Source organism: Melanostigma gelatinosum (assembly GCF_949748355.1).
Source record: "Melanostigma gelatinosum genome assembly, chromosome: 13".
Lineage (NCBI taxonomy): Eukaryota > Metazoa > Chordata > Actinopteri > Perciformes > Zoarcidae > Melanostigma > Melanostigma gelatinosum.
In genome coordinates this window covers 17,434,983-17,460,677 of record NC_136646.1, presented here as the reverse complement: position 1 = coordinate 17,460,677, position 25,695 = coordinate 17,434,983, and the positions used below count along the sequence as shown (strand labels likewise).

General features: G+C 43.3%; 2 protein-coding genes across 2 annotated transcripts in view; both read left to right on the top strand.

The window, feature by feature from the left end:
- Positions 1-12,731, top strand: part of mosmoa (modulator of smoothened a) — a 16,110-nt gene extending 3,379 nt beyond the window's left edge. The window contains exons 2-3 of the mRNA XM_079282624.1: positions 4,976-5,188; positions 10,505-12,731. Of these exons, the coding sequence (XP_079138750.1) occupies positions 4,976-5,188; positions 10,505-10,689 (398 nt within the window). The 3' untranslated portion in view covers positions 10,690-12,731. The remainder of the gene's footprint in view (positions 1-4,975; positions 5,189-10,504) is intronic.
- On the top strand, positions 11,996-25,695 carry sdr42e2 (short chain dehydrogenase/reductase family 42E, member 2; the record flags this gene model as incomplete). The annotated part of the gene is made up of 5 exons (XM_079281546.1): positions 11,996-12,031; positions 13,601-13,702; positions 23,707-23,782; positions 24,155-24,237; positions 25,546-25,695. The coding sequence occupies 5 exons, from the start codon at positions 11,996-11,998 to the stop codon at positions 25,693-25,695; spliced, it is 447 nt and encodes a 148-aa protein (XP_079137672.1).

The window sequence follows — 25,695 nt, the reverse complement described above, 5'->3', positions numbered from 1 at the left end:
TTCCCCCTGCATGTCGTCTACTTATTCCCTATTTCTTGCGCCCGTGGTTCCTCTCCTGGCCTGTCTTGTCTTTTAAGATGGTTTAGGCATATTACATAATTTTCTCTTTGAGGCTCTGTTAAACAATCTTCTGTGTGGTTCCTCTGTTACAGACGACATGACGCTAAATAGTGTGTGTAATTGTGACCAAGTTATTTTGGAGTTGAACTGTTCATCATAAGCTGTCTGCACTGTTTTGTCTACGCCGTTACACAGACTAGTGAGTTGCTTGAAGTTGTTATGAGTCCCCCACATTGTGTTACCTCCATCAGCTGACCTCTGGTTCCTCGCTGTGTTGTTGTCTTGTCAGAGGGGCTCAGCGCTCAACAACTCGCCCTTGTTGGACCTCAGCGGGTCGTCTTTGTGCTCAGAGCGTGGAGAAACAGACATGTTCTCCTGGGCAGTTAGCATCAATAAAAGATGGTTTGATCAAAGCTTCTTTTGTTTATATGTAAACGAACCGTGGGACTTGTGCATAGTCTGACGTCTAAAATGGATCTAGTTGGAGAACATTAAATTGTGTTATTTTAGGTATCCCTGTTCAAAGCACAAGGACAAACGGTGTCAATTGATGCAAAGCGACTGAAACCAGGCTCAGCCAATATCTAGTTACAGAGCTGCAGAGTCAGCAGTTCTGACCTGCAGTTCAGTCCACCCTGTGCCACCAACGGGAAAAGGACAAAAACACCAGCACTGGTCCAGAACTGCAGAGGTAAACATGACGATGTGCAGCAGAGCGTTGATTGTGAGCTTGAAGCCGACTCCCTGCAGGTGGCCCGAGTGTTAGAATTGAATCAGATATTACTTTCAGCGCCTGTTGCGATGGAAGCATTTCAACGGCTGCCTACTCACTTATTTTGCATTGACATTGGCACCGGGGGTTGTAGATTCGATTAGACTAGATTCATCATTTAGCATTTAGGTTTCAGAGAAAACAATACTCTCCAGTACTCTCCTGGGCTTGTCTACCACGGTTTGCATCCAAGTTTGGAGCGTACACATCAGCTGTGCTCCAGTGGCCCTGCAATGCAAGTGGGCGCTGTAAAAGCCTCCAGCAGCAGAAGACGCAGCTGCCTATATGCCGCCCACCACAGTTCAGAGGCCTGTTTGACTCATCCCCCCCCCCCCCCCCCCCAATACTCCACTAATGACCGCATCATCATGCTGAAGATGAGCAGACACATTTCCTCTCATTTGGACCGAGACACGGTGAGAGGAGTATTTTGTTAAAATAAGTGGGGCCCCAAAATGGAGAATTGGCCCATTATTTTCCAAAGAAAACCCCAGATTTGTTTGTATACTAAAGAGAATCCATTTTGGCTCGGGGTACGGTCACACTGGCTGCCTCCTATTTACTTCAATTGAAGCCGGTGCAACAGATGAGTTCAAGCATTGTGTTCTGGTTTGTGTGAACTTGTTGGTCGGAGCTCAACTTTGTTTACCGTTGGTGTGAATGTGCACGATCAGCCAATAGCAATCTCTCTGCTTAATGTGTCTGCTCTGGTTGGGTTTGTTAGGTTTAGGCATGTGGAGTGGGATTGGCCAAAGTAAGAAGAGCCAATCGGAGGCAGAGTAGAGTGGGTCATGCCAACCTAGAAAAAATAATCTCGTCAGGCACATAACCCCCCTAAAACAGCGAATTGTCGTTTTTTTTATACTTTGGTTGTCATACAAATAAAGAAACCAGATATGTTTTAATTGGTGAGCTTTAGAAGTCCTGTTAGCAGCCACAGTGTTGCTTGCATTGTGATGGACTCATGCAACCACTTTAGTCTCCACCCATCTGATAACAATCCAACAAAAATATAAGATTTTGAAGTCATTGTTGGAACTGTAATGGTATTATTAAGTACTCCTATCGATACTGTCTCTGCAAATACTCAAATGTAAGCACTTGCACTTTCAATCGCTAGTTTCAACACAGTTTGATGTTCATTTAGTAAATGATGGTCCTATTTCGAGTCAAACGGACGATAAAGCCGCGTGTGCTTCGGGGCGGGGCTGCATGGGGTGATTGACACGCTGTTCTGGGAGTCGTCCTGGTTTACGTCTCACTACTTTAACCTTTTTCTCTCTGTGTTTTCAGTTTATAAAAGTTAATTGTAACATTTTTGTCGCCTGCAAATGTCTTATTCAGCGACAGCCAAAAATGCCAAATTTAAGGCTTTAAAACCGTAAGAAATGGGTGACGTCACAGTGATTATGTCCAACTTACTTCCCAACATGTCGATCTGTTTATCTTCATGCATGTTCTTCGTGCATACCACAGTCAACGTTTTCTAGTTCTGGCCGTTGAATTGAAGTCTCCCATGTATGAATGAAACGTACTTATGAGCACACTGTTGCTGTTTGAGCATCAGGCCGACGTTAACGGGAACTCTTTGTTTATGCGCCTGCTTGTTGATTTGTTTACCTGTATCCGTGTGCCGTAGCGTGCCTGCCTCTTGTCTGGCAGGAATTCCACAGAGAGGTCGTGAAACAGCAGGAGGCCGGAGGACCCAGAGGAAACGGTCATAAACCGGTGCCATTAACTGCAGCTTTTAAACCTTTTGCTTAATGCTGCCCTGTTCCCAGCACCAGCCTTTACTTCGCTCACCCCCGGTGTACTTAATCTGCTCGAGGTTACTCTGCACTGACTTCTGGGCGAGGCTGTTGAGTAAGCCAAACAGCCAGGTGCCATTTTTGTCACAAGCCATGACTGCCATCTTTTTTTTTTTCTCTTCACACTTTACTGTTATTGCATACGTGTTCTGCTCGGCGACAATTGAATTGCCATAGAAATAATTGAAGACTGAGAACTGTGTGTGTGTGTGTGTGTGTGTGTGTGTGTGTGTGTGTGTGTGTGTGTGTGTGTGTGTGTGTGTGTGTGTGTGTGTGTGTGTGTGTGTGTGTGTGTGTTAGTTAAAGCTTTCTCTGGGTGTTACAAAGGGGACAGGATTTCCTCTGGACTGCCTGTTGAACCCCCCCCGGGGCAGTAAGAGCATTCTTCTCACACACTTTGCTATTCTGTTTGTGTTTCAGTGCTTTTCGACTCAATGGGGTTATAAGCAGCAGCAGAATTTATTCATTGTGTAAACGGAGGAAAGGGTTATAGCAGACGGGTTATGAAACATCTCGGTTCGGGTGCCAGACGGAGCGAGCAACACGCTCGACCATCTGAAATTCCAGCTCGTATGCTCGTCTCATGCTCGCGTCCACCCACCTGCTGCTGAACTTTATAATGTCGCCCACAAAGAATTGCATTGTCAATGAATAGGGTATTTTGTGGTCAGGTCAGAAAAAGTGTTTTTTCCTTTTTATTAGCTTATGCCCCAAATATGTGGAGGGAATAACGTCCCCATATGACTCTGAGAAGACATTGTGCCATTCAGGCCTCAGTGCAGAAGTAGCGTAGCCACATAGCGTACATGTTTAGCATGAATAGTTTATTTAAAGGTTTCCGGGGGAGTTTTTCAACCTCTAGCAGCACTATGGTGTTCATACATGTGTGGTTCACCTTGTGCATGTTCGCAGTATGTTAACATGTTTGCTGTTCGAGCAGCGGAAAAGAACGCCGAAAATAACCTATATATTCCTCTAACCGCCCAACCCGAGGATAAGAAGAAGGTTTTAAATACTTCAAATTTTGGCTTTGCTAAATGTTTTATGTTGAAGGAAATGCTCTTGACATGTTTGTTGGAGCTCAATGATGCACACAATGAGTTTGGTTGAGTAACGCACGCATAACTTTAGTTTGTTTATAAGAAAACTACTGCGCAGGGCACCTTTTTAAGTGTCTAACCCTATCTGTTGTTATTTATTTATCTCTGACTATGTCATTTATAGCGAGTGCCATTTCAGGACAGAGCATTCCGACTGAAATAAGTGCTGTGTTAAAGAAACGGAAGGGACTGTTTGTTGAGGAAAGTGGCTCCAAGTACTCGCGTGACAATGAAATATGATCCAGGAACGTCACTCTTTATTAAAAAAACCACGTCAGTGATTTTATCGGTTTTTGAAGTTTGTGTCCTTCGCTGTTACCTTGCAAAAGGAGGCAAACTGGATTTGACAACTGCTGGAAAGATACCACAGTGACAATTGCGCTTTTCATGCAGTGCTGTTACCTCTCTGAACTCAGTCGAAAAGTGTCCTGTCATGTGTGTGTGCAATATGCTTAAGTGTCATGGGGTATAGGACTGCTCATCTGCCATCCAGAAAGACCACTATACATCACCCAAATGTGCTAAAAACGTTTTCCATCGAACGCCTCACATCCCCTCACATCACTTATAGTCCGCCTTTTTGCCGACGCCTGTGATCAGCAGAGGCCTGAGTGATGGGACGCCGTTCTGCTTACTCGGGTAGAAACTCCCCTTGAGGACGTGCTCTAATCGAATGACGTCCCTCCAGAGTGGCTGCACCACCGGAGCATGTTTCTGCTCCGAGTCCTGGCCTTCACGCTCAAACGTTGATGCACGCGGCCATGACTTCCTGTCTGATCAATGATGGGACAGTGAGCCGTCAATGTGCATGATATCCTAGACAAAGAGATGGAGATAGGGAGAGGGTTATGGGCACTGTGTCTCAAAAGTGTGCTGCAAATCTGTGCGATCATTGCAACTTCTTACAGACGCGCGTCTCTGTTCAGTGTCCTTTTCATATACCTGCGTGGGGTAGATTCAGTAATTGGCAGGATTGATTTAAACCTCGCTTTCTCTTCTAGAGGGTTAAGGTGCAAGAGAAAATATTGGCCACTCGCTGGCATAATTGGGCTCCTCGCCAGCTCTGTACTGGAGACAAATTAAAGGAGATTCTCTCTTGTTTATCCTCCTTCACTCATCCCTCTTTCTCTTTGACATCAGCTGAGCTGCTTCTCTTGTGTTTGCATTTACTGATAATTAAGTGTTCACATGTTTTTTTTCTGGTCAACTCCTCACCATTCAACCTCTCTCTGCAGGTGCCCTTACGGTTGGTCTAGTCCGGCAATGTCAGACCATCCACGGACGAGACCGGACCTGTATTCCACCTCGGCTGCCCCCAGAGTGGGTCACCACGCTCTTCTTCATCATCATGGGCATCATCTCCCTCACGGTTACCTGTGGACTACTCGTGGCATCACACTGGCGCCGAGAAGCCACCAAATACGCCCGTTGGATCGCATTTACTGGCAGTAAGTGAACCAGGCGGTGACCCCCACTTCTTCTCTGTCTCACTGCGTCTTTAGAACAGGAGCTTTAGAAAGTCATCTTTGCTACATTAGTACATTTTCACATTCGTACATTTTCATGAACATAGTCTCTTCAGGGCAGGAAATAATAAAAGGAGAAGTCATGAGGTATTGGCCCAGTTAAGCACTGCTAATTTAGATTTTTAGTGTGACGTCAGAAACATCCGAGACTTTACACAGAACCTTTTGTGTGTTTGTGTTTCTGAGAGCGACGTGAGAATGTGTGGTTGGTTGGTTGCGTTTGCACTTTTCCGAAGTGGTGTTCTTGCTCCCTGAAGCTAATTTATTGAGTAACGCAGCTCCTCTGATACCCGAGTAGGTGGCGATTCTCGAGTGTTTTCTTCTCTGTAAGATTCACTTCCAGCACGCAACAACAACAACCCGGCATATCCACCTCGTGCAGCGTTTCATAAGGCTGTGTGGGAGGGCAGAGCGTGATTGGTCGGTTAGTTAAAGGGAATAGACCGCCTCCAGCACACTGTGAAGACACAACGGCCTGTGTTGTTGTTTGAAATCCGGCTGCATTTTTCAGGACACGGGCAGATTTGAACAAACTGTTCAGAGAGTTGGCCATGTTAGACGAGAGGTATGTTGTTGTTGTTCTTTTTAAGGGTATTGAAGCATCATTATTTTCACTTTCAGGAAATAAGGCTCGGGGGGACTTCTGATTTATTTTAGGTACAAGAGAGAGCTTGATATGTTGAGATGAGTATGTTAAGAGAAATGATGGTAAATCATCTCTTTATTTCGTCTTAGTTCTCCAAATCGCTGACACTTTAGGGACTGATGGTCTTCCTGGGATCCTCTTGTATTTCAAAAGCCTGTTTGAAGTGTAAGAGAGGGACGAAGAGGTCAAATTTGGATTTTAATAAGCTTCCCTGATGTTTCTGAACATGTAGCTGTGACGGAGGACATGGTGAGAGGTCAAGTGAGGGAAATGGCCGGGGGCTGAGGAAGAGTTAAGGGAATAAAACGTGTTTGCACAGCTCAAGAGCCAATGTAGAGACCGAAATGGACGAGGCGTACAGACGCAGAATAAAGTGAAGCTGGTTGTGTTGAGGAGCCGGGGGGGGGGGGGGGGGGTCAGCCAGGTGAAGGTTGAGAGAAGGTGGGCAGTCCGGCTCCAGGCCTCCGGCACCTGAATGGACAGCTTTGTATGACCAGCACAGACCCACCTCTGTGTCGCCACACACACACACACACACACACACACCAGCAGTGTTTCCCCCAGGTGTGCGGCTTCAGAGTGGGGCTATGATAAATATGAGTCGTGCAATACATTAACAGCAACTTCAGAAAACATCTGGTCGGTCCATGAACTTTATTTTAAAGAGTGACTTGACACTAAAGCCACTAGTTTGTAAACTACCTGTACAGTCACTTTATTACACTATCTGTTGATTCTGGTCCCATTTTCATAAAGTCATTTTTAAAATCAAATTATCATGTGAGAGCTTTTATCCTTTTATCATGTACGACCAAAGAAAACCAGCAAATCCTCATTATTGAGAAGCTGGTACCTGTGAATGTTTTGATATTTTTGCATGACAAAGGACAAACAATCAATTATCACGGTTCATTTTCTGTCTATTAACTAATCAATAAATAGACTAATGGTCTCAGGTCATTTCTGGGCCTGACATTAGCAACCATCGGCCATATCAGCTGAGACGATACTTTCTCCTGCAGAAGGTGAGCCGTGTGTCGTCAGCACTTTAGAGGAGCAGCGGACCGTGAAGTGCACTTCAATTAAGCTCGCAGGAGTAATGCTGAGCTGCGAATATCTGGCTCCACTTAAGCGTAGCTTACCACGCATCCTTCTGCAATCAACCCCCCCCCCATCGGTAAACACATTGGCGGGTCAACAATCAGGCCAAAATGATAGACAGTAAATATTATCCTGTGTCTGTGCTTTGTGATGCAGCTTTACCGGACATTTGTTAATTTATGCTTGTAGACAGACTAATGTTTGACCGGTTAGCCAAAAACAGATATCACAATCTGTTTATGTGAATCATGTCGCCCACTCCTAATTAGAAATTTAATCTCTGGGGTGAATTGTAGATATTTAATTGACAAAATGTATTTTAAATCCAAACGCTACTCTAACTTCCTCTAGCTGCACGACATGACGAAACTGTAACATCAGTGAGATTTATGTGACCGGCAAAAAAAGTCATCCCTCAGGTACCGAACAGCTCTGCTAATTGAAAAGAGAGTGAAAAGGTGAAAGCTAAAAATGGCCGCGTGTGCCGTCACGAAATGGATTAAACCAAAAATACTTGAACACAGCCTCGGTGAGCTTTGAAGAGAGGTCGAGACGCATCTCGTTCTTTGAGTACTTTTAATTCTGCAGAAAACCAAGATAGTTTATGGAGCAGACGCAGCAACGTATAACTTCTCACGTTTCTGAATGTAACATTAAAGAGTTGTTTTTAAGTACATGAAGCTCGTCCACAAATTCTGTCACACAGTTTGCGGTTTCACACCGCTGTGTGTTACATAAGTGGACTCGGGGGGGGCTGGACCCAAGGCGTCAGTACCGTTAATAACATGTTCACAGGAAAGAGGGAGATCTCCTCATTAGTAACAACTCAGTTATCCAATCACAGACTTCCTGGACAGCACCACTTCAGACTGTGTAATGGCTTCCCTGTGCTTGGCTGTGCACACGCTGTGCAGAGCGTCACAACGTGCTCGCTGTGTGTTTTAAAGAGGTACTTTTCCTCTTGTGAAGTTTTTTTTGTCATGCACATGTGTATGTCTAAAAAAGCCAATTAAAAAAAATCTGGTTAAAGGGGAAATTCACTGATTTTACACATCAAAGTGTGTTTTCAGGTCCTGGGAGAAAAAACTTTTGTGGCTCCAGAGGGAGCTGCCCAAAGACTTGCCTCAAGTGATGTCACTTGAGTCAGCGTTGGTTGGGGATGAAGAAAAATTTAAAAAACCAGACTGAATGGAGTTGATGCCTCTGTAGCCGCTCCTCATCTCTGCTTAATGCGTGACGCTGCATTAGCTGCCTGCAAGTATAAAACACCCGAATCTCAGACCAATCTGTCAGCAGTAGTGTTGCGTTGTGGGTAATGTAGGCACCCTATTTTTTTAAGGAAGATGAATTAATGAAGTGAAATGAATGATATCTCTGATACTGCTCCACCGATTTTGAGCATCTGTCCATTGACATGTTATAAACATGTTATAAAGACTATTTTTAAGGTGTTTTGCGACGGTTAGCTAAAGCTCTTATGTAACATCAAATGACCGCCGAAAGAAACTACTACAACAACATCAGCATATGTGTGGCTTACTCTTCGGTCTTTATTTTTGTCTTTTCTTAAACATAGGAAATTGTTTTTCAGGATTTTATTAACATGCAGCGAAACCAAATTGGATGTGGCTGATAAGAAAGCATGAAATCTGATCCCTGATTTGCACCTTCAAGCAGGTTGAGACGTTTTGAACGGTGTTAATCAGCCTGAGGCTGTTTCACAAAGAGCTTATTTGTGGTTCGTGGAGAAACATTTACTGAAACTAATGCTGCATTCATGTGGGGTTGGAAATAATGCAAATCTGTGGTGAGCTCAAGGATACTTGATTAAGATACGCTTCTACCCACAAATAGCCTCAAGCCACACGCAAGCTTGACTTTACTAACTTAAAACCTGAGGGATTTAAAGGTTTACCAAAACATCTGACTGTGGAGAAATGCTGCCTTCAGGTACTATCAGAAATATTGTAATTTCAAAATGGAAATACATAAACAACCCAACAGAATCGCAAACATGTCATGTTGAGTGAATTTTCTGTAGTTTTTAATCTGTTAATTGTGTGTTTTGTATTATGTGGTTGTGTAAACAGTAGACGGTGGATTTACAGGAACACTCTTGTTGTTATTTACATTTTTTCACATTATTTGTCAGTTGACAGTATAGTTGAACAGGAAACATCAACATTTTAACATTAATAATCAGGTTCTTGTACAGTTTGGGCCAAACAGTGTTATTATCTCGTGTAAATAGACAGTAATGAATGTGCAGTGATACAGTGGGACAGATGGAGGCTCCTCCTCGTCACACATGTTCAGTCTCAAGATCTCATGACATCACTCTGCTCCACTAGCTTCCGTAACTCAATACAATCGTTCATTCAGTGTTTCTTTCAAGTGTATTCCTGGAGTTCAACAACAGTTAATTTGTGAGCACAAGACAAACTTCAGTCGCCATAAACTGCAGTTATTTACGTCGTCGTAACTTGATTTTTACATCATAAAGTTCACCAAAGCGCTCCACTAAAGCCATTTAAAAACATCCCATCTTTAATCTCTGCGGTCCACACACTTTATCAGCGTTTGCTCCTCTTCGACCTGCTGTTACTACAGACATGTCTGAACTAACACTGCAAAGGTCTAGAGCTTATTGGAAATGGTGTTCGTGAAATTATGAAACAAACAACGATATTAGATTGTTTTTCAAAAAGCCTTCGTACTTGTCTCGACATACGAAGAGAGCCACACAATATATCGTGGCATAAAACGCTTTTTCCCCACGGTTGTATTTTTAGTTCTTAAAGTAGTTCATTTCAATGAGATTTTAAATGAGGTCGTCTTCATACGAGACTCCATGCGGGACAGTTACTGTACATCCGGTGTTTATCGAAAGTTCCAGCTAAAGCGCTGCTGAAGTCATCTTTGTGTGAAGAAGTGTGGGTTTCCACAGTCCTCTTCTAATGGAGACACGGTCGTGAAATGAGCAACGAGTCTGTCATTTCTGCAGTCTGGTAGGAAGGAAAAAAAGATGGACTGGCACTCAAATGTGTTGCTTGATATTCTGTTGCTGGCAGAACTTGGCAGAATGATGTAAAAATCTATGACTTGTAATATTTGAAAAAAAAAGAGTCAATTACATAAATGACATTTAACAGAAACGGTTTCTGAGTCATCTTCCTGGAACCCGTGAGGCGGAGTCACAGCGTTCACGATGCTTTCTGTGAGTCCGCCTTGTGTAACTGCTGCTTCACTGCCTTTTGAAAGGTACTGTTGTACGTCACTAATGAACTTGCTCAACTTGAATTCAGTCAGAGCAGCCTGTGCTTCCTGCTCAAGTTGAGTTCAAGCTTTATTTTCTGCATCTCGTCTGGAGATTAAAGGCTACAAATGATGACGGACGTTCGACGTTTTGAGTCGTCTGTACAGCATCATAAGATATTTTGTATTTAAGTGTGCCGTAGACTAACGTTGCCTCTCTCGCTCCTTCCTTCCAGTGATCCTGTTCTGTATGGCGGCGCTCATCTTCCCCATAGGCTTCTATATCAACGAGGTGGGCGGCCAGCCGTACAAGCTGCCCAACAACACGGTGGTGGGCTCCTCGTACGTGCTGTTCGTCCTCTCCATCTTCTTCACCATAGTGGGACTTCTGTTTGCCGGCAAAGTTTGCCTCCCGGGCTGAGGACTCTACTACTCCCGCCTCTGGACTGAACACGGGAGGCTCTGAAAATGTTCTGGGATTTACAAAGGGAAAAAAAACACACACAAATGACTGAAAATCAACAACAACAAACTCTGGCCAGAAGCCTGAAACGGGGAAGTCTTGCTCGTCGAGAGGAGCGCAGCACCACGGAGTACCTAACGATAAACAAAATAGATAAAATGAAAACGAACAAAACACAGAAAGTGGGGACTTGGGGCTCAGAGGGGTGGAGGAGTGAGAGAGCGAGGGCTGTCGCTGCACCCTTCCAGTGTTGATTTAAAACATGTCGTTCTGGAAAAGGGTGCTTAACGTGCTGCTGTCATGGCAACTGCGGCCACAATGCTGGCGCACATTTCTAGAGGACCGCTGCAGCCTCTCTTCATCTTGACCCCCGGCCGCCCGTCAGCGCTGTCACGAGTGCTCCTGTCGCTTCTATTCGCTACATCAGTTGTGTTTTTTCTCTGTTGTACATTTTGTGTTCTTTTGTTTTTTCTCTTCCTCCCCCTCACCGCCTTTTCACTAAAGTAGATTGAGTGTAATTCAGGTTCACTGAGCTGAATCCTGGAGGGGGGAACTGGGTGTTTTTTTTTGTTTTATTTGTTTTTTCTGCCAGTTCGGCTTTAAAGCAGGACTTTTACTCTGGCCCGTCACTTCACGCGGCCCCCCAGGTGTGCGACTGGGGTGAGCAGCTGTGAGCACAGCTGTCCGGGCCGCTGTGGACGAGAGGAAGGCGCAGGTGTGACGCCTCTTAGTGTCCAACGGGCTGCAGCTCAGGAGCAGGTAGCAGGAGGTCAAGTACCATAAAGGAGAATGCCACTCAATGGAGGGAGGACCTTGCGTTTTGTTATTTATAGGGATAGCAACAGAGTGCTTGAGTATTATGTTGCTAAGCTAAACGCATAACTATGATACACATGTTTTTCCAATAACTAGAAGACTGTGAACAATCCTCTGAACACAAACACACCTCTTGTGTTTAAGTACAGCCACAAACACAGTGACCTTTTCAAAGGTGTTACATTCCCGAAGGGTTGTGATGAGGCTATATCGGTAATTACTGCAGACAGTATTGACTCTTTATATATGGAAGCGGAAGTTACATTAATAAGGTGTGAAAATAACGTGTGAATTCTGAAAATTGGTGGTATTCTCCTTTTAATGTTGGACAGGAAAGAAGTGAGCCAGGAGCTGTTTTTTTTTTTTTTTTTTTTTTGTTTGTTTTATTTGTTGTTGATCTTGTTCAGTGGAACAGTGGAGGCACAGGGACTGCAGGTCAGGTCCGTGCATGGGGCTGTGCCTCAGTGTGCTGCTCTTGAGGCCTGTGAGTGAAACACACACACGCGTAAAGCCACCTTTAGAAGTATGCCAAATTGTACCTGTGGATACATAACACTATTACTGGGTTACTTTTATACAGAGAAATGTGCTGATTTTCAGACAAGTTCTGTAGTTGTAAGTCTTTTTTTCCCTTCTTTTCTAAGCAGATTAATGGATGTTTATTCACAATGAACATCTGCAGTAATTCTTAAAAACTTCTGGTCTATAAAGTGCCAAATTCTGCATTTGTTCAACTCCCTTTTCAAACTTATTATTCAAAATACTGTATCAGCAAATGTCTTCCATTTCTGAAACTAGTTTGTTCTCGAGTTGACCTCAAATGAATTGCTCTCAATTGTCACCGGTTCATAACCCACAGATTTACAATCCATTATCAATGTAGCTGCAGATTCATTTTGTTTTGATCAAAAAGAACTCTGCTGGCTCCACACTCTGCAGTGCCCTCCCTGCGTCGGTTGGTTCAGTATTGTGCCATGATGACCTGTTTTTGTTCAATAATGTACAGACACACAAAAGGCAGGCTGTATTAGGAAGCACTACGTTCAACAGTTATAGGCAACAGAAATAGAAGCACCACAAATGTATAAAAAAGGAGAACTTCTTACCTCATTGTTTTTGTTTCTGCTATTATTTTCTAATGGTGGCGCCGTGTGCCCTCTAATTTGTCTCTTGCCTAGATCGGATGTCGTCACATAAAGCCTATGATCATAGGAAATTATTTATCACTGAATAAAAAGAGGAAAACAAATGTGTGTGACAGTCTTTATGATTTATTGTGCTTATTTAAGGAGATGTGAATCAAATCAATAGCTTGAATGATAAGCAGATCCTTCAATCAGAGTTCTCCATCACCTATTAATCTTAAAATCAGAGTGCTACTTCTGTAGGATGTGACTCAAATGTCCTACTCAGAATTCATTAAATCTGAGAAAAATGGAGAAAAACCGGCTTCAAGGGCAGCCACCCAGAACGCATCAGTGGGAAGGGCTATCTGTGTTCCCAGAATGCATCAGTGTTGAATGCTGTTTAGTGGGCTTGAAATCTATTTTTAGAATGGTGTTGTCCGGGCTAAGTGGTCGTATTTAAGTCGATCCTTTTGAAGTTTTTAGTTCACACTACTAACATTTTCCTTCACAGTAACGCCGTAGTTTCTCACCGTTTTGAGCACATCACAGGTTTCACACTCTGCATAAAAGCGTGCGTAGACTTTGAAGGCCGTCAACGTTTTCAGAGGACTTGCAGGAGTTGCAACCTTCATGTCAACCTTGCTAGATTTGCCAGAATCATTTGGTTTGTTTCTGAAGGAAACTGACTTGTCATAGCTTCTGGCATTGCTTTTGATCGCAAGTCAACCTTCAAAAGGACAGTTTTTAAAAGATTTTTCTTTTCTTAAAGGAATAGTGTGACATTTTGGAGATGGAGCTTTATTTGCTTTGGCAAATGACACAGTTAGCAAAATGCCGACCTATTCCTTTAAGGCTCACGAAACCTGCTCTAAGCCTCTAGCAACCATTAATATAGGTCTTTGTATTCATGTGTGTCCCGCACTCAGCTGGACGAGTCGGGTTCACTCGTCTATTCCCTCCCTGTCGCTGTGCGGCTGAAGATGAGACTGCACCGCTCCTCTCAGGACTTCACCTCCATCAGCCTCTGGGTGACCTGCAGCGCCCGCGTTGAGCACGAGTAGTGTTTCCATTCAGGGTTTCAGAAGGTAACAGCATTTCGACTCAGCGGCTCACATCAGTCCAAACAGTGGCTCTTGCTCTCTGAGGAACCACAGAAAAATGCACCTATGAATATTTGATCTCAGCTGTCACACAAAGCTCCTCGTACGTCATTTGTCTTTCATCTTAAACCCTTTATTACATGTTGTATTCGTTCTTCTTGATGCTCCTGCAGTGTTTTCTTTGTTTGCTTTTACCCAAGCGTCCCCCCCCCCCCCCCCACACAGTTTCATCTAGCAGATGAAACTGCTCGACTTGATTTTGTCAGGGCCCCCTGATGGGCAGCAGATGCTTAATAGTGAGTTATTGGAGAAATGATGAACACTGACAGATCCCAGAACAGTTCTCTCTCTAAGACCAGATGGAGGTGAGATGTTTCTCTGCAACAAAATACTCTTTTATATCGAACCAGTCTGTTTGCTCAGAAAGGAATGTGCGCTCTGCTTTGTAGGTGATTATAAAACCTTCCACAATATCCATATTTTAATTATGAATTAAAATGAGTGTTGCAGCAATTCACATATAATACAGTATGTTGGCTTGAAATAAACTGGACAAGTCAGTGCTGCTCTAGACCTCAACTGTTTTTATGAGGTCAGTCAAGCTGCATAATGATGAATTATTGCAACACAACTTCTGTTAGCGGATGTTTCCTGTGCAAATGTTACACTTTGCTGCTGGGGAGCCCAATGTGTTTCATGAGACATCATCAAGCAGTGATGCCTTTCTAATTAAGTGGAAATGTCTGTCATTTAACAAGAGTCAGCCATCTGCTGATCCGTAATGTGTAGCAGGACTCTAGTTTGTATAGTGTTGTTTTTACATTCACAGAGACAATAACAGAGATTCAAGAAGAAGCAGAAGAACTGCTCTGGACTGGAGAACTGACTCAGACACAAATACTGATGTTGTGCATCATTTGGCAATTCCAGCCAAGGATCTTGTTTGTCTCTGCGCCATTCTTAATGTCACGAAGCAGATTGCTGTGTCAGATCGAAGTCAGACAATATCGATCTAATCGAATTGAAATCCACTCCCGTTTGGTGCTGCACACACTGATAGGTGCCTTAACGTGACATGAGTGGAGTGGGTGAAAGGAGCGGTGAGAAAATTCTCAAGCGGATATGCTGCATCAGCACATATTCCCCTATATTTGATAAAGCAAATGTGTGCACATAGTGCTCCCTCCATGAAGGTTGTGTTCATGGTTTACAGTGTGGCATCCTGCCCGCTAAAATAGATGAACGTGTCAGCGCGCTGCCAACTTAGATGGAAAAATGGCCGCCATCTGTTCTCGTGAGAGGCTGCTCCAGCTTTCTGTGCTCCACCTGAGGACCTGCTGATGTAATCAATCAGTCTATCTATCTATGTCCTGTCTGTCTGTCTGTCTGTCTGTCTGTCTGTCTGTCTGTCTGTCTGTCTGTCGCTCTCGCTCTCGCTCTCTCTGTCTCTCTCTCTGTCTGTCTGTCTGTCTGTCTGTCTGTCTGTCTGTCGCTCTCTCTCTCTCTCTGTCTGTCTGTCTGTCTGTCTGTCTGTCTGTCTCTCTGTCGCTCTCTCTCTCTCTCTGTCTGTCTGTCTCTCTCTGTCTGTCTCTCTCTCTGTCTCTGTCTCTGTCTCTGTCTGTCTGTTAAACTCAGATTGAAGATGAGCACAGAGAAACGTTCCGTTCTTCTGCAGACTGATATGAAAACAGCTTTCTCGTGCACACACACCTTTCTGCACAGTGAAGTTCAAACAAAGCAAAATACACTTTAGTGGATGGGGAGCTCTAAAAAAGAGATATATGTTTTCAATGACATGCAGTAATGAATGTTTAATACCAAACTATAAAATACCTTATTGATTCAGAGCTCTGCACCGAGATGCTGCTATTAAAAAAATAAATCACGTCGAGATATTCTTTATTGGTCCAAACATTGTTTTTATTTTAACATTGAGAAAAACTTATTGTGCGTCATCAAGATGTTTGTTGACTGTACCAGGTCACAGCTTAATAGATAGACATTATTATGATATATTCATTTTAATCTACAATATTACAGTATATTATTTCAGATGCATTCATTTTAATCCCCCTGTTTATTGGACGCAGCTTTTACGGTCACATAATACTGTATGTCTGCTGTGAACAATGTCTGTGCAAGCAGTAAAAGTGCAACGTGCACACTGCATTCATAGACAGCAATGTGAGACTTGCTGGCCTGAGGCCTGTGAGAGTCTTTGTTGGTGCTAACTTTAGCTGCAGTATCGATCGGTCAGTAGGTGGGAGACAGAGGCCCAGCAGAGCCATGCGGTGACGTTTCCTCCCATGACGGATGTCTGTCTGCTGCTCATCAGCATCCGTCAACACTGAAATGCAAAGGACATCGGCTATCACTGAGGTGTACCCGAGCGTACGAACAGATGCCGCTGAATGCACGCACGCACACACACACACACACACACACACACACACACACACACACACACACACACACGCACTAATTGAACACAACTGCTGCCACAGTCCTTTGAGTGCACCTGTGACTGGTGTGTTTGCTGCAGTCACATCACCTCCTGACTGTTTAACTGAGCTGGAACAGGAGCTAGTCGGTATCTATATCTACACATTGTCTAATTCCTTATATCGTGTTTGGAAATGATTAATATCTGTGTGAGTAAAGCTTCTGGAGAGGTAATATTCATTAAGTCAATTATCAGTTATTTATGTTACCCAGATGATCATTAGGTGTCACGTCAAAGGACATAAAGTACGCCTGTCAGCATACTTCACTGATTGTAAGCTACCAGTGGATCAAAGGCTTTACAGCATAACAAATTAGAATTTTTCTTCCTCCATCATGAATCTGTCAAGCTGTTTTGTAGTTTTCTGGCTTTGTGTCCGTGCCAGGAAAACATGAAAATGAATCACACCTCGTGGTGTCATACCAGACTTTGAGCGATGGTCGCTTTCACGGAATATGATGCTGGACATGAGTCGGATTTTACAATTGAATACTGCATGCTAACGTTGTAAAGTGGCTGTGATCTCTGCTGTGGCAGCAACAAGGGACCAGCAGCTTTCTACTCACTGACCGATATCAGGTGCCGTTGAACGCCGTCATATCTGCTGTCCTGCATATTTCATTCATTGACTGAATGCCAATGCACACATTTACAACACGCCCAACATTCTCAGGCTCAGGCTCAATTGTGCAAAAGTAAATCTTGACTCAAGGTCCACGTACTCCACTTTTTCTCCATGTCACAGTCTTCTAGTCTTCTACAAGGCAGTTCGTTTGGTTGTTGATCACTTGTGCTTCGGAGTATAACGTTGTGAATGCTTCATTTGATTATTTCAATTTTGAACTCCACCTGGTTGATGATTTAAGAAAATGATCCTAAAATAATGTCATAAAGTCACACTGCTGACTCATTGAGCAAAATATACACCTGTTTCTCAAGACTAGACTCCGTGAGTTTGCTCTCCGAATATTCTGTTTGGTGGAAAATAACCCAGATAGCCCACTAAATCCTCCTCTTATCCTCCCACACCGTTTAAAGCCGTTTATCTTCACCCCACATGAGCCCAATCAGTCAAATCACCTCCGTCAGTCATCACGTCCCAAGATGTGACTGCTGATACAGATCCCTTCAATTGTTTTGCCCCGGTGAAAGCACCCATTATTCACCGGACAACCTTGTGGTATCCCGAAGAGCGGCTCGGTCACTTCGGCCTGCAGCTCCCTGAGGACGTGGATGTGTTCGGTATGTTGTTGCAACGGCAGGAGATGGAGGAGAGGCTGCAGCCTCTGCAGTCTCACGGCCCACAGAGCGAGCGAGCTGACCAGTGTTTATTTCTGCTGGGCCCCACCGTTTATTTTCACTCGGGTATTAATGTCTATTTTGATATGGCTCTCGTGTTATTTTAGATGAGTCACTGGGGAATGTGTGGGTACACGTGAGAACAGTCTGTGCCTGTGCGAGGACGGGCGAGAGAGGATTAAATGTGTGTGAATGTGCAAACATGCACACCGCGCACACACACACACACTCATATGATAATGTAGGCTTCTGTTTCCTGTTGGACAGAGGAGCTTGTTTCTTTATCCATACAACAATGCTTTCGAGAGAAGAGGAGAAAAGACGATGTGAAAGTCTCTGTTGTGCTGCATTTCAAACATTACATCATGGTTCAGTTCAAATAAAATAAGGTCCAGTGTTGATTGTTTTCTGTATTTTCTAGAAAGAAATACCATGGACACTAGATTTGTCTGTCGCCCAACTGTTTTCTGTTTGTGCCCCTGACTCCAACAGTGTAAGATGGGGGGGGGGGGGGGGGAGTCCCTGGGGGAAGAGTATCACCGCCTTTAGGCCCTAAAGAGAGGCCTCCAGCTGGCCTGCAGTCATCATTCTCAGCCATCTTCTTGAAAAGCCCCGAAGACTCAAAGAGCTGGAAATAACTCTCAGAACTTCCACATATGATCCGGCTTCCTGCAGTTGTGTCTTGGCAGCAGAGGACAAATCACTTTTATTCTAAAGAGCCCGTGGATGTACGACAAGAAGTGTATACATTAGCTAGACTTGACTTTGGTATGATGTCACGCAAACAAAGCTGGGCTTTGGGAAACGTTTTCAGATATGTGCATTCTAACATCACGTGAAGAGTATTCAACGGCTCCGCTTACAGTCGTAGCTGTGCTGTCAACTATGTTATAAATGTCCCGGCCTTTTTCATAATGGTGGTCTATGGAGAAAATGCTTTTTGTTAAGTTTTGTCAAATGAATTGAGAATTAGTTATGACATCAATTCCTCAAAGTAGGCTATTTATTGTGCATGCTTGACAACATAATCTGAAGCACCTGGGCACCTTTGTATTTCCTGTTGCAGCGACAGGAAGTAAACTTGCACCAATGCTGTTGCCCTAGCAACGTAACGGCAATGAAAAGAAGCTCTGCTCAGCTGCTGACCACCGACACGTCATTCGCCTGCTCTGGTGACTGTCATTTCGGGCCAGGAACAATCTATTTTTAATAAGTCCATAGGATACAAATAGCACGTCCAATTGGGAGCTTAGAAATAAAGCTACCTTGTATTCACTGCTGACTTTGCTGACATGATGAAATAAAATACATCTCACTAGCTTCCCCCTTCAGAACACATTCAAATATGACATATAATAACTCTCTACTCTTCAGCCCTCAGCACTCCACGCACCGTGGCCGACTGTGGACCGGCGCATGCTGGGACTGCAGCAGCTATTATGAATAGACCTTTGAAAATACACAGAGAAAATATTGTTGTTTTTCTTACCAGTGGATATTAATGATTAATGTGGTTTGAAAATATGTCAGAGTGAAAAGTAACTCAGCATCTCAACTCCAACTTGCTGTGTTTTATTGTGCGTATGTGTGCGTCAGAGAGCAGGAGACATCACTGTGTGATGGAGGGAGATCACAATTATAAAACACGTGCACATGCATTCTTTTCACTTTATAGTTATTCCATATCTTGTTTTTCAGCTGCAGATGAATGCAGGGTTATTAAGTAACGCCCTCTCTCCTCTCCCGTCCTTTGCTTCGAGTCATCAGGTGCATCAGGACAGCTGCTCGGGCTCTGGAGCGATGGATTGAAAGGTAACTGCCAAATATTGATCGCTTGTAAGCCTCTGACCTTAAGAGCAGCGGGCTGAGAGTAAAAGCCGTTTGTCAGATTCTGCTACAATATTATCTGTGCTGCTGTTCAGCCTTCTCTTGGGTTTTTGCAAAATATTGATTCAGGTTGATTAAGAGAGCAACGTATTCTGACCAAACATCCCTTTGACTGCCAGAAAGAAGCAGAACTAAGGAATTTACAAATGAAGAGATCGTTGCTGTCTCACAAAATATCCATCATATTCTCTGTTACTAAGCTACTGTTTTCTTTGACTCCTATCGGTCGGACAAAACCGTCTCTGGTACACCAGCAGGAGTTTCACACCCCCCTCGTTTAAAAAAAATCTGTCCTTGAAGGAGCAGTGCCGCCATCATCTTTTGTCCCAAGCTTCCAGTTTCGTCCTCTAAGGAATGATGGGCTTTTCTGTCACTTTCTCGTAATAGCTTTCTCCTTTTTATCTCTCAATGAAGCTCGCTTGCTTCCAGCCTCGCGAGGCTGGAAGCAAGCGAGCTTCATTCACTGGCCAAATCAGAGGCTGGCTTTTAAAAATCCAACAGCTGGACTGACATCATTGAACCAGCTTTGGTCAGACAGCAAAAAAGCTAGTTTTAGCAAAGACAAACGTGCCACTCACTGTTGTAAGGGATTGAGTAAAAAGCTAAAGCTGGGGATGAATAAAGGCAAACTGACAAATGAATACTGTAATTGATATAGTAGAATCACCTGATATGGAGGCACAGTGAGAACTGTAGCCAAATAAGAAGAACACTGTTGAGTTGCATTGTGGGAAACGTAGAATCCAGTGTTTTTGGAGCCTTGAGGCAATTTCAGACTTCAATTTAGTTAAAACTTTAAATATATGAACTGAAGTGGTTTCAATTTAATGCAACTTCAGTGTACTTGTTAGAGTACTGAGTATGCTTTCAGTGTATTAAAAGAAAAAAGAAGTGTCATAACTTCTGTCTGGCTGCCCGTCTCCCACGGTCAAGAGTTTGGCTTGTGGCTGATGGGAATTTACTTTCCTGTGTTTGAGGTTGACTGTAGGTCACCGAGGAACACTTCCTTTTCTGTCTTCTCTTTTCTCCGGTCTCATTTTTGCAGCGTAGACGGCCCATCTGCTCTTTTGTATTCATTACATTTCGTGGGTCAAGGTAAGAGAGCAGAACACCAACGCTCTCTTTTTTTTTCATTAAAGGATTTAATTAACCTTTATCAGCGAATCGGTGATCCTGTATATCAATACATCCCGCTCACTACCCCTCAAGTACTTCCTCTTTTGGTAGAATAATAGCCACTACTGACATTTTTACTGCAACTCGAAGCCCCTCTTCAGCCACACTTATCTCTTGTGTCTCTTTAGTGCTGTGTCTGAGTATATGTTTGTCTGTAAATGAGTAAATGAGTACTGCTGCTTTTTCTTCATGCTTTTTTTTCAGCCATGATAGCGGCGTGACTCTACGGATGGCAATGTCGGTCGGTCCATCATTTGGCTCCAGACCGAAATATGTTAGTGGATGGATTGTCGTGAAATTTAGTCGAGACATAATGGTTCTCAGAGACTGGAGCTAATTCTGTCTGAATCGTAACGCTTTGGGGCGACCTGCTGACTCTAACCTCACTGTGAAGTTCACTTTCGTCCACTGCCTTGCCTCTCATCCTCCTCTCACTGTGCAGCTTCCTTTCTCTCCGTGTCCCACTTTATCACACACGTGTTTCTCTGGGATGTTATACATGAAGTCAAACTAATTGATTTCGCTTCAAATCCTCTCCGTGCATTAGCTTGTCAGGGTGCCTTTTTTTTTTTTCCAGGAGTGTAACCTCAGAGCTCCCGCTTCTTAAAATGAGTATGAAATGAGACTAATCCTCTTCAATTACTCATTTCAACAAAAAAATATCCCTGCCAACATCAAAGGAATTTTGCAATAATGTTCACTGAAGGGTATTAAAAGCAAAGATGTTGGGTAATTGCTCCATTTGTAACTGGACTAGTTTAAAGGCACTTAACATGATAACATAATTATGGGGCATTTTTCATTGCCTTTGACAGTGCGACGCCGAGCGTTCGGCCATTTATTTGTGATGTGTGAAGGTATTTTGGCACATTTTTCTGCTTTTCTTGTTAGTTCCCTCAAGAGCACATTTTGAGTTTGTCTTATATCTCTTTAGTATCTTTTCTCTATTTTTTGACAGGCTGGGTTTCAGCATGACGCTGTGTGAATAAGGATTGCTCCTTCAACTCAAAAATCCTTCCACCCATCAGGGACCGAGGCCCTGTCATCCAGTGTGGGTGTGAGTTTGCTGCATTCAAAGTGATTTCTTTTTTGGGGTTTAGTCGTCTGCCATGAATCCCCATTGAAGGTTTCACTGGATTTTGGAGTGTGTAATTCTGTCTTTTGTTGTTTCTTTTGTACATTCTCATGAAAGTGGAGTTTATAAGAGTTTATCAGTCATCGTCAGCCTTTGTTTCTTTGATTTATGAAAGAAGGTGGAAACCCAGCATCAACCTCTGTTCTCTCCTTTTGGTTTCGAAACATCCGGAATCAGAGCATGAAAAACGGTCTGTCAGAGGACTGAAGATGACCAGGAGCAACTGATCAAGCATACCATTTTAACTCATCACAGTGCCCTGATTCTAGATCAGCTCACCTGGAATAAGAGAGAATAAAACCATCTTTGACCTCTAACTAATCTGCAGTGTTTCAAATGCTGTTGTTTGGTGCCCCCTGCTGCCCATTGGTCATATCTGTGGCAGTATTCTTGCTTCTCTTGATTCTAGAGTCAAAGTGTACTGAAGTCTAAGAACCAGGACTGAAAAAGAAGACTCTAATTTGTGCTTTTTTGTCAATTTTTTTTGATGCTGATGTTGTGATGTCAAGACCCAAACAATTAATAATATTTATTTTCAGAATATTCTGCATCAGTCACCGAGCTGGCGCAAGGTGGCAACGCTTTTACTGGAGCACTGAGTAGGGGGAAATACCACTGCATGTGCTCGTATACAAAATAATTATATCCAAAGTTTCACTAAAAACTGAAACTTGAGTTCATATAAACAGTTTTTATGATGGCTGTTAGCTTATGTTGAATATTCATTCGAGGAAACCCTACTGAACACTGTCTCTGGCACAATTCTCTGTCTTCCACATCTCTCCTGTGATCATTGCAGTAGCTCTGGGCGCCCTCCACACCACACTGGGAGCTTGCGGCTAATCACAGTGATCCATCCTCTTTCCAGTCCTCCGAGTGATGTTCACATCGGGGGGAGGGGGGGGGGAGGGCTTGGCAAGGTTGTAGACAAGAGAGGTCTGCTGTGCTACCACAGCACTGCATCCCCTCCACGCTGCAGCGGCTTAGACGGGTTGGGTCAGACCAGGTGATGGCTCCCTGCAGACTGTGATTCATGGGTGTTCTTTGCAGCATTTAATGACAGAGTAACTCAATCCTTTTATCACATCGAGTGCTGAAATAACAAACGAGCAGCAGAAGAAAGAAGGCAGTGGGTTAGGACGGATTTGTTCAGTGTTATTATAGTGTCATAGTGAAGCCAGAACCAACCACACACTTAAAATCACAAGCACAGAATATTAACATTACCCCCCCGACGAAGTGAGTGAAAAGAAGATAAAAAAACAAACAAATTGATCAAACTGACTATTGCACAGGTGGAATGTAACTAAGTACATTTACTATAAGTGCAATATTCAGGTACCTGCACATTACTTGAGTGCTTCCATTTTATCCTACTTAATGCATTTATGTTATACTTTAATATTTATATATTTTACTTTTGTCAGATAAAAATATTGTACTTTTTACTCCACTGCATTTAGTTGATAACTTTAGTTACTCTGTAAATTGAGAGTATTGATACAAAACATAATCAACTAATAAATTATGTTTTTACTGTAACGCACCAAGCAATCAATCAGCCTCTTCCAGCTGCAACATTAAGGGATCTACACATGAATGTATCACCATGTGTAATTCAATAATATAATGTGTATTATTCTGAATTGAGCCCCTCTGCATAATGAGCATTTTTTATGCTGATACTTTTGCTTAACTAACATTTTGAATGCAGGACTTTTGCTTGTAAGAGAGTATTTGTACACGATGGTACTTATCTGAGTACTTCATCCATATCAACTGAAATGTTTACCATTCATTCTTATAAATGTCCGATCCACTGGCGTGTCACCAAAACGAAGAACGAAGAACCCAACAAAAGACGAGAATGTGCGACAGTCCCACACGTTCGCCAACACTAATACATTTTCAATGTTTTTCTGCCCGTGTCAGCACATCGACCACTACTCCAGGACTAAAGCGATTGCAGAGCAGATGGTCCTCTCGGCCAACGGATGCTCCCTCAAAGGTGCGAAACGATCGATCGGCGTCGACAGCTTAATCACAGAATGACATCAACGAGAGAAAGAGGAGATTGGAACCTTAACTTTTGGTTTCTGTGTACAAATGTTGGCGGGAAAGAGAAACCAGTTTGAATTGAGAGCTGTTTGTAGTGCAGCAGTCACGTGACTAGTTTACAATTTTCTGATACATTTTGATGGGTTTCGAGTTCCTCTAGATTCTTTACATTTCCTCCTTCAGTGTAACCCGACACCCCATCAGTGACCGTCACCTTATAAATTCAATTAAGCTTAGAGCTACGAGCTGTGTCATTACAGACTGCAGGTCAAAGTTTAAGTATGCATCTATTCAGTGACGGTTTGAATCCTCTCATGTGAAGGTGGAGGTCTGCTTCGGACCTGCATCCTGCGGCCCTGTGGCATCTACGGACCAGAGGAGAGGAGACGCCTCCACAGAGTGATGGTGAGAGACCAACGCATTCATAAAACATGTTGTCATACGTTAAAGATTCATTTGTTTTTGTGTTGCCGCTGGAAAAAACAAACATCTTGCAGTACGTGAAGCCTCCCTGGCAGGATGTGTTCCTGCCTGAAGGGTTTACATTATTGATGGAGCTCTCCAGGCATCCAGCAGAAGCAGCAGTACAGTCTGCTGTCAGTCCCTTTTAACACCCATGCTGTCAACAATCCATTAAGAACTCTTTCTTCTAAAAAGGGTTCTTTGGATGAAAAGGGTTCTTCATGGAACCTTGAAAAACCCTTTCCTAAAAAAAGGGTTCTGGGTAGAACCTCAGCCCTTCAGGAAGAACCTGTTGGGAACCCTTATTTCTAAGAGTGTGGAGCCAGGTTGATTTTGGTTTTGGTCATTTTTGGCAACTTGCATGTTTGTTTTAGTTTTGCACCTTTTAAAACTGTCCTTATACCCCACATGCAAAGTACCCTTTCTTCTGCACACACTCAGCTTTATGTCAATTTTTTAAGTATTAATCCGCCAGGAGCCCAAAATACATGAAAAATGACACAAGCGCCGGTAGAAATGAAGTCATAATCATTCAAATATATTATTATAAAACAGTTGGATTGTAAATGGAAAATCCTTTTGGCTTTTCGTCAAGGGAATCATTGCGATGCCAACTTCTGTGTTGGCCTATAAAGGTATATCATCTCTGAAGCACTCTATTATGACAGCCCTCTTTCCCCAAAATGTACTGCTTGGCTCTTGCCCGTTGTCAAACTCTGCCTTGAACACACCAAGTTAATGACTCGATTGCTTTGAACTGCACTGTCTCTTAGTCATGCTCTTCATTTCTCACTCTTGCATGTCAGAGGTTTTCAAAAGAGAAGCACACACGTGGCCAGAAAACACAAATGAGTAAAGGGAATGATGTAACACTAGCCACCAAACAATGTCTCTATGTAATTATACTTCTTTTCTGCCTTTTCTGTCTCTTTTAAAACCTTTTATTTTTTTTTCTCTCAGACTTCACTCGGCTTCTTCAATCAGCTCTTTTATCTGTCTGATCTGAATTAACTAAGTGAGGTGCATCTTGGATCAGGATGACATGGTTAGAGTGGTGAAAGTTACAACACTGTGGAGCTGTGGGTGAACTCAAACTAGCCACGCCCTGAAGCATGCCCTGCTTTATCATCCATTTTACTCTACATTTGACCATCATTTACGAAATGAACATCGTGCTGTATTGGAGAAGATAAACACTAGCGAATGAGACCATAAACACATGTTTACTACAGCCTTGTGGACTCTGTGGAGCAATACCTGAAGCCCAGACAGCCTCGCTCCAGATCGGCTCTTTTCAGCGTCTCCTGGACCTCGCAGCTGCCCCGACACCTCCTCGTCATGCTGCTGCTGGGCCTCAGCCTGCTGCTACTGATGCTGTCCTGCATGGTCTCTTCCAACTAA